Genomic DNA, 9,750 nt, shown 5'->3' on the forward strand with positions numbered 1-9,750 from the left:
TAGATTGGTTCTCATCGTGATCTAGACATTCCTTACCTTTTTTTCTCTCTACTCTGTTTTATTCTTATGTCGCTTCCTGATTTTTATCCTCTTATCTCCACTTAAAGGGGTATTTCCATCTTGGAATGTTATGGCAGATTTATAGAATATGCCATAACATTTTGATTGGTGGGGGTTCAACCTTTTGGAACCCATCCGATCCTGAGAATGATGGGACAGAGCTGTGCAGGGAGCACAGCCCTACTCAACTGAATGGGTTCTGCTCAAGTTCCCTGCATAGTGGGCTACCCAGGAACACGGATGTGCAGAAGAAATCCCAATAAATAAATAAATTCCTTATAAGGCCACATCTTGAATATGGAATTCAGTTTTAGGCTCCACATTGTAAAAAGGATATAGGAAAACTGGAGAGGCGTCAAAGGCGGGCAACTAGATTATTAGATGGGATGGGAGTTGTCGCTTATAATGAAAGGCTAGAAAAATTGAGCTTCCTCAGCTTGGAAAAAAGACAAATTAGAGGTGATCTTATTAATATGTGTAAGTATATCTGTGGTCAATACAGAGAACTAGCACATGATCTGTTCCTTCCAAGGACTCTACAAAGGAGACATTTATTGCGTGTGGTAGAAAGACGTTTCAGACATCAATATAGGAAAGGGTTCTTTACAGTTAGAGTAGTCAAATTATGTAATGCCCAACCCCAAGAGGTAGTGATGGCAGATACTATGTCAGCATTTAAAAAATGGCCTACATAATTATTTACGGACAAATGGCATTAAGCGTTATTACTAATCCAGCAATGAATGATGGGTAATTGATTGAGAAAGGTTGATCTTGATGGACCTGTGTCTTTTTTCTATCTATGTAACATTGAAAATCAGTTAAGGAGCAGTATCTCTTAACTAGTGCTTCAGCCCCTTCCTAGCAGACCTTCACTAATCAGTAAGTGATGGCGTTTCCTAGTGATATGCCATTATTTAGTAGGGATACCCCTTTAAGGAGATCTCTTGAGGATTAGGTCCGACACTATAATGACTCACTCTATAGCATCCACTTTTGTTTAGGGATTATTTTATAATAGTTTGTTAAATGAGTGTTGACCCTAATAGAACCATTAGACATCTATATTTCCCAATATTAATCCTCAGTTATATAATATGTGAAATATCATTTGATTTTTAATATTATTAGATAAATTTTTCTAACACATTTTTTTTCCCCCTTTCAGACTTATATAATACACCTGGATCTACAATGATGGTGAATGGAACCATTAGTAACTCCTCGATTAATGACTATGAAGTCTATAATGCTAATGATACTTTGGTAAAAGGCTCCCTTAAATACAGCATAAACGCCTTACGAATATATAAAATAGTGGTCTATTCAGTGGTCTGTTTACTGGGAGCCCCAGGAAATGGTCTGGTCATCTGGTTTACCACCTTCAGGTTGGAGAAGTCAGTCAACGTGGTGTGGTTCCTCAACCTAGCCATATCTGATTTTACCTTAGCACTTTCTCTACCTTTGGTCATTACGAACCTAGCACTTGACTATCATTGGCCTTTTGGAAATTTTTTGTGTAAGTTCAACTGGTTTGTTTTCTTCTTCAATATATCCCTAAGTGTCCTCCAGCTCATGGTCATCAGTGTAGATCGTTGTATCTGTGCCGTGTTCCCGGTTTGGTGTCACAACTACCGCACAAAAAGATTGGCTTTGATCGTAGTCGTTATCATTTGGGTTATTTCTATTGCTTTGACTTTACCTTCTTTCATCTTCAGAAAAACAATTGTTGCAAAAAACATCTATTGCTTGGTCAACACTGATATCATTTGGGTACCAACTGTGAGATTTGTCGTCTTCTTCCTCGTTCCTCTCATTGTTATCCTCTCATGTTACACGGTGATTGTCTTGCGTATTAAAGAAAAAAGCTTCATTAAATCTTCCAAACCTTTTAAAATCATTGTAGTCATCGTCATTGCATTTTTTGTTTGTTGGTTCCCGTATTATTTGTTTGTCCTTCTTAGAATATTTGGACCTAACATTAAGAACAATTACAATTTTTTTATCGGAAGTGAAATTGCTTCAGGCCTGATGCTTTGTAATAGTTGCATTAATCCCATTCTCTACGTCGTCATTGGTCGGGATTTCAAACAAACCTTTTGTGGATCTTTCCAGGAGACGTTTCAGAAGGTCTTCATAGAAGACATGGATAAGATGAATTTTAAGAAACACGAACAGCACAGCTCATCTGGGCTTATGGTAGTGGATACATCTGACTCTTTAAAGGGGTTGTCTCATCAAGATAAAGCTTGTTAATATGCTCTATTAGGGTTTATGGACATCAAAGAGGGGGTCCCCTGCTTTAGATCCCACTCTATGAGGGTTTATCTATCCTCTGCTTTAGACCACACTCTATTAGCCAGAGTGGGGAGCTGCTAAGTAAGAGTAACTCCCACTTTGGCTGACATAGCCCAGCCATGTATTACATGGCCGTCCATTTTTTTCCACCCAAAAACAACACCACCCTATTCCATGGGATGTGTCTGGTATTACAGCTCAGAATCCTTTAGCCTGAGTCTCGCTATTCCTGAAAGACAGAAGCAATGATTTTCAAAACACAGATTATCCCTTTAGACGTGTTGTCGCTCAACCTTATGTGAAGAAAGACCACACATGTTGACGATGAGTTGGACGATTTGGCCTTTAATGAAACCTGGACTATAGATATAGCACACAGGCCAGGTAGGGGCTCTATACCACATATAGCAGAGCTGAATTTATCATATGTCAGTCCACCGAACCCGTGAAGTCTGCACCACAGTTTGAGGAAAAGAGGAAATAAAAAGAAAGCATGCAACGCATATCAGGGACCAAATCAAAAAAATTAGGGAAGCATCGAGAAAAAAAGTTAAAAACAAAATTTTTGGGCAACAATTAGGACAATTTTTCTTGACTGTAATATGGTTGTATTTTAGTAACTTCAAAAATGTAGTTTAGCACAACCATGGGGGTCCACGTGTTGCGGCTGTGAGACTGATGCTAAAATGACGATTGTCTTTCAGCCCTGTGAAACAAGCCTTGTATAGAGGAATAATGCTGTGATATAATGCTGTAGTTTCAGTTACTTATACACTTGGAAATATTAATCAATAGTAGAGGCAGGAATGTAGGAAAAAAAGTACAAAAATGGAACAAATTGAGCCAAAAGATGACTCAAATTATTCCAGTCGGTCAGTCTGTAGGATCTTCTGAACGTTCCTGAAACAGTCTTGTTGAAATCCTGCAGAGAACTCAGGGTTCAATTTTCTGCAGATCTGTTCCATTTTTGGCTAGTGAACTGCTGAGGGGGCGGTGTTTAGCAAGGGGACAGGGCTTAAAGAACCTTGCGTCCTACTATAGACAGGGCAGAGAGGGAGGCTCCTGCTGCAGCCAGTTGTCACACAGGGTTGTAAGAAGAAGAAGGAGGGGGAAATGGAACACAGAGATAATTCCAATATATATATTCTCAGTTTCAATTGCGATATGACACAAAATAGGATCAAACGATAGGAGGAGATTAGGGGAGAAATTGCTGGAATATATTTATTTTTTTTGTGCATTTTGTACAGATGTTGCCGGCTTTATCTTGACTTTTAATGCATTAAATACACAGTCTCAAGATCCTTTATCTTGACTTTTTCAATGACTTTTCAATGGCCTTTGTTATGTTATATCACGCTGCAGCAAGTTATCAGAGTCAAGCTAAAGATGGCTACTTCCGTATGCTTTATGCTGCTTAAAGATTTGATTAGATTTAAAGCAAACTTATTATGTATTTTTTTTTTCATTATTCAATAATACCATATATGTAAATATATGAAACTTTGTTTAATAGCTTTTTAGGAGACAGTGCCATTTTTCTCACCTCCCAACAGTCTGTAGTTCCCCTTTCACTGCCCACAGACTCCCTGAATTTTAAGAAACTTCCTCAGTCACCAAAAAAGTAAGTCTAATATAAACAGCAATTAAAAAACTTTAAGGAGGGAGAAGAGGGGAATGTAGCTGCAATTTCTCAGGGGTTGTCAAACAAAATCTATCCCTAGCTACAGAGCAGAGTTGACGAACAGCAGAAAGTGGGAGTGTGTCTCTTCACTGCCAGCCAATAGAAGTCTATGAAGAGGGGAGAGGAAGCAGGAGGAGGGAGCAAGTAGGGAGACACACAGACACGCTGCACATACAAGTCTTTAGAGAGGGGAGGGACAAGCAGGGGGATGGAGCAGAGAAAGAAAAAGACACATACACGCTGCCAATACAAGTCTATGGAGAGGGGAGGGAGAGCAGGAGCAGAATTAAAAAAGACACAGGCAGATGTGCTGCAGCTTCCTGTTAAGAGTTATATGTCACCACAGTGTTGAATTCTCATCTATGCCATTCAATAGTGATGTGTAATCTCCTCTATGTTGTAGCAGCTTCCATATATGTGATAGATAGATGATAGATAGATAGATAGATAGATAGATAGATAGATAGATAGATAGATAGATAGATAGATAGATAGATAGATAGATAGATAGAGGAGAGCAGGAATCTCCTCTTCTATGTGTGCTGTACATAGAAGACATGATAGCTGTTAGGCTCCGCATACTAGCTCAGAGAACTAAGAATTAGAGATAGGGCATGCAGAAGAACTGCTAAATAATGTTGAGTACAAGTCATATAATGACCAGAAATAGTGAGTTTCTCTATCACTGGATGACACCACCAGTCTGGCGCTTTGTGAAGCCTCGCAGAAGAACTCCATATGTCACATTCTCAGTGACTTTACTTGTACTTTCTATGAATTAAGTTCCAAATTCCATATATTGGAGACTCCTGTACTAATTTTATTATAATGGGGCCTTAAGGTTATATTGTATTAAATTGTGGTCTTTGGATATTTGAAGACGAAGAAAAAATATGTATTAAACTTTTTGGAGAATGTTTACATTCTTTGAGTTTTTGGTGCACTATATTTCGATTCCATTTTATTCTTTGGTCTATGAAAAATAAATAAATATTTAATTATATAACTATTAGACTTCACATGGAAGTATTTTTGACAGTATTTTGCAGCAGTATTTGTAAGGCAAGACTAGCAATAGATCCAAAACATGGAAGAGATGCAGCACAAATCTTTACATTATAGTTTTTCTCTTTTTATGTTCCACTTTGAGTTTTGGCTTACAAATACTGACGCAAAGTATTGACCAAGATACTTAAATAAATGTGAGTGGATTTTATTCCTTTTTCTTTAAATTCACTTTTGCTTAAAAGAAAATTTGATCTGGAGACAGCCAGTGGTGTCACTGTCGGACTAGAAGACTTCGCTAAAAACAAATGACGGCAGATACTACACAAGTGTGATAAGAAATATAGATTTAAAAGCAAGGCATGAGAAAGTATTTCTAAATAAGGAGCGTTCTCATTAAAGTTTAAGAAGCTGAATTTCAGATAATATATATGATAGTAGAAAGTCTCCAGATTTACAGAGACGGAAAAGCCACCAATACAACCAGAAGCAGGAAAGCAACTGGTAGGTACATAGACGACTAAACTTTTAGTATCATGTTGTAGTTATGTTTATACAATGATTCTATGTTATACATGACTATACGACATAGAGGCTGCAATAAAGATAATAATGTTCATAGGAACTGTAAATATTAGACACACGGTAAAAAGGGACTAATAAACTAGTACAGGTGGCATTTACTAGCTAGAACAAGGGTGGTAATAAAAATCTTTTGGCTTTTATTAGTTCCTAACTTTGGAGCCATTTACTTGCCACTAGGGTCTACTAGACCTTATTGATGAATTGCCCTGTCAGGGTTGCCAACCTGATTTTTTTTTTCCTAGGATAATTTATCCAAAAGTCACAGTCAACATTTTTTTTTTCAGAAAAATTGGAAAACCATAATAAATCATAAATATTATAAGTAATAGAGGTTTATAGATTAGAATACTGATATAAACGCATGAGACCTCTAATAGGATGATAATTACAATCTTAATAATCTGTACAAGCTCCTGCAACTTGGGCACATCATTTTTTTTTCTACGGACACTAGAAAAAGTCCCTTAATTTTACAGCCTGTTCAGGAATTTAGAGACGAGTGGCAACCCTGTGTCCTGTGTGTTCAATGATAACAACGAAGATTATGATGTGATCATTGTACGTGATCCTACAGTACCAACATGGACAGAACATTAGAGGAAATTTATCAATGCAGTAATGCACTCCTTTATCACATCTATGTGGTATCAGGACAGTCCTTGTCCTAATTTGTCAACCCCTTTTATTTCAATCATTTTTATGGGTCCATAACCCATTTAGGTCCAGGGTATTTTGGGTCTTTACCAGAAACAGTTTAGCCATTTTTAGTACATGTAAAGCCCTTTGTACACAACTTTTTTTTTTTTTTATTTTTTTTTTTAGTATATTGTTAAATTATTTTTATGCATATATTTTGTTATTATATTATTAAATACTTTTTATTTGTTTAAAAAATTATTCAAATGTAAATATAAAGTATCCCATTGTTTGTTTATGTGGCCAATGTATACCAAAGTGTGTCACTTTACACTAAAAAAATAATAAATTCTTTTTTAATAACGGAAGTCAATGCAAAACATATTCAAAAGCAGGGGTAGACATTTGCACAGTATACTCTTAGATCTAGTGTATCGAAGAAATAAAAAAAAAATAACTTCCAGTTTGTTTAAAAAAGATGGATCTGTTATACAGATACCAATAGCATGCCAAAAAGAATACATGACCCCAAAGTACAATAAGGGTTAATCTGACTAAAGCCAGCATTTGCTTTCCATTTTTTTTCCTAACAAGAATGTTTTGCCAACCAATGAGAAACGCTGCACCATTTTCAGCACAGTGACTTTTAACTGATGTTACTATTGACTGATAATGTAATCTGATGTTACTTTTAGATAATCGAGAGGAACTGATGATTTAGATCTGGTGTTGGCTTCTATCAGATAAAGTCCAAATCTGAACTTCTAAGAAACTAAAGGGGGTTTTACACTGGGCGATTATCAGGCAGACGAGAATTCGCTCATTGACAATAATTGCCCAGTGTAAACAGGGCAACTATTAGTAGATGAATGAGCAATCGCTAAATAATCTGCTGATTGTATCGTTTTCAAAAAGTAACATATTATCGTTGTGGGCAGCACGTCTTCCTGTATAAACAGCGAGATGCTCAGCCGACATGATAATAATGTATGGAGACGAGCGATTGGAGTAACCGCTCATCCCCATCCATAGCTGCTTCTGACAGGAGGAACCGAGCGCCGATCAACGATGTCTCGTTTATTGGCGCTCGCTGCACCGGCCAATTATCGGCCGGTCTAATAGGGCCTTAATTTGGACACAATTGCACTAATAATTTCAACATCAGTCCCCAAGCACCGTGCACGGGCAATGACCCTTTTCTTTGATGCGGTCAGTAGCATATAGGGCCCGTAAGACTAAATAAATGTTGTAAAGTTATACAGTAAAACATGTAAATCTAGTTTTCTTTTTATATATATTTTATTTTCCAGAAGAAAAAAAAAACGAGAAAATATTCCACGGAATCCGAAAATAATGGAGAATATAACAGTTTTTATTACGTTGGTAAATGATAGCCGTTCAAAATATCCAGATTATTGTGACAACTATTCAGTAATTAAAAACAATGTACGAGGCGACAATCATCAATCTCAGACATATGAAGGTCTATGCATCATGGTGATCTATTCAGCGTTTTGTTTACTGGGAACCATTGGAAATGGACTTGTCATCTGGTTCGGCATCTTCAGGATGAAGGAGACGGTCAATGTGGTGTGGTTTCTGAGTTTAGCCATAGCCGATTTCTCCTTTGCATTTATCCTTCCGTTGCCCATCTCACAAATTCTATTAGGATATTGGCCATTTGAAAAATATATGTGCAAATTAACCTATTTGCTATTGTCTCTTAATATGTGCGTCAGTATCCTCCAGCTCACGGTCATCAGTGTAGATCGATGCATCTGTGTCGTGTTCCCGGTATGGTGCCACAACCACCGGAGATCAAGATTGGCCTTGATCATTGTTCTCATCATTTGGATTATTTCCTTTGCTCTGGTTCTACCCTCAGTAATGTTCATTGACATGTCTAAGATTTATAATAGATCAATATGCACTTTCGCGATAGATAAATCTAGATTGATTGGGAAGATAATTCTGGAATTTGTTATATTGTTCCTTCTGCCTTTTGTCATCATTGTCTCCTGTTACATCGTGATTGTCTTGAACCTCAGAAGGAAACACATCTTCAGATCTTCTAGGCCTTTGAAAACCATTGTGGCCGTCATCGCTGCCTTCTTTATCTGTTGGTTTCCTAGCCACGTGTTTTCCCTTCTTTTGATATTCGGAAGTAATTTTGATCACGATGCAATTTATTACGGTTCTTTAATTGCCATGGTCTTGATAATCATGAATACTTGCATTAATCCCATCCTCTACGTGTTCATTGGTCGAGATTTTAAGGAAAAAATTTGTGGCTCATTCCAGGCTATGTTTGAGAAGGCAATATTAGAAGACGAGGACAAGGCTGACTTTGAGAAACAAGAAAGGTGCATACCGCTTTCAAATCATGGAATGAACCGCACGGAATAAATATATATTTCCTGGATTGTTTTTGGACCAATACATATCTTTCTTGCTATATCTGCAGGTTTTTTTTTTTTGTTTTTTACTATTAATAATTTAGCAAAAATAAAGATCCTTTTGCCAAATATCCCCAATGATAAAGTTAAAGAAGTAACTAAGACGACTTAAGAAGACCGCAGTATAAAATGTCGCTTATCAATATGTGAGGATTGATTATATTTACATTAAATATTCATTGTCGTTTTTCTATTAGTCGGTATTCATAAGTTATTTTTAAAGTCTGATAGTTTCCTGGTTATACTGTAGTTGTGAAAAAAGAAAAACTTACAAGAGAAAAGTTTCCTCAGAAGAACACAAGAAAACAAAACAAACCTGAGAAATGGAAAAAGACCATAAAACAACGTAATATACTGTATTTTCTTTAGTAGGTTTATTCGGAAGACCTGTCTACCACCTTAATGGCTGATGTAGTCCTAGTCCCATTGTTATAACATTTCTGATGGGTAAGGTTCTTATTAGAGATGAGCAAACCGATTTGGCACAAATTCTGTCAAATTTCCCAAAGGTTGTGGGCTTCCCGATCACCATTTTGCCCGAATAAACATACTCATCACCTCCCCCTGGTCTCCTGACGCACATCACAAGTGCGTTTTCGAGAACCTATGTCTAATGCATTAAAACGGTCACGACATTCCCGGTGGGGAGTATATTGGATTTCCAGTCATATGCTTTAGCAACTTTCCCTGTATCTAGCATGCGGGAGAAGACTGATCTACATTTTTATTAGGACCCCATCAATCCCGATAAACACTTAGGCTCTTTTTACATGGCCCGATGTGGGCTGTGTAAACGAGCACCGATCAACGAGGCAGCTCATTGATCGGCGCTCGTTTGCTCCTATCACAAGGAGCTATGATTGCACGAGCTCTCGTCCCCATACATTTTCATCATGTCATTTACACAGGGGGATATGCTGCCGACAACAGTGATTTTTAGTGCTGCATAAAAGAGCAGATCATCCGATGAACAAGCGTTTGCTCGTTCATCGGCTGATTGGTGCCCTGTTTACACAGGGCAATGAT

At 37.4% G+C, this 9,750-nt stretch overlaps 2 protein-coding genes across 2 annotated transcripts; both read left to right on the plus strand.

The window, feature by feature from the left end:
* Positions 1-1,254: 1,254 nt before the first annotated feature.
* LOC142662652 (chemerin-like receptor 1) lies at positions 1,255-2,316 on the plus strand. Its single transcript, XM_075840864.1, has 2 exons — positions 1,255-1,276; positions 1,334-2,316. The coding sequence occupies exons 1-2, from the start codon at positions 1,255-1,257 to the stop codon at positions 2,314-2,316; spliced, it is 1,005 nt and encodes a 334-aa protein (XP_075696979.1).
* A 5,305-nt stretch (positions 2,317-7,621) lies between these two features.
* On the plus strand, positions 7,622-8,674 carry LOC142662653 (chemerin-like receptor 1). Its single transcript, XM_075840865.1, has one exon. It carries the CDS (start codon positions 7,622-7,624, stop codon positions 8,672-8,674), a length of 1,053 nt encoding a protein of 350 aa, XP_075696980.1.
* The last annotated feature ends 1,076 nt before the right edge of the window (positions 8,675-9,750 follow it).

The sequence above is a fragment of the Rhinoderma darwinii genome, chromosome 10 (assembly GCF_050947455.1).
Source record: "Rhinoderma darwinii isolate aRhiDar2 chromosome 10, aRhiDar2.hap1, whole genome shotgun sequence".
Taxonomy (NCBI): domain Eukaryota; kingdom Metazoa; phylum Chordata; class Amphibia; order Anura; family Rhinodermatidae; genus Rhinoderma; species Rhinoderma darwinii.

Coding starts and splice junctions, on each gene's coding strand:
- LOC142662652 (XM_075840864.1), top strand. CDS start 1,255: ATGATGGTGAATGGAACCATTA. Junction 1,277..1,333: donor GATGGTGAATGGAACCATTA/GTAACTCCTCGA, acceptor CTTTGGTAAAAG/GCTCCCTTAAATACAGCATA.
- LOC142662653 (XM_075840865.1), top strand. CDS start 7,622: ATGGAGAATATAACAGTTTTTATTACGTTGGTAAATGATAGCCGTTCA.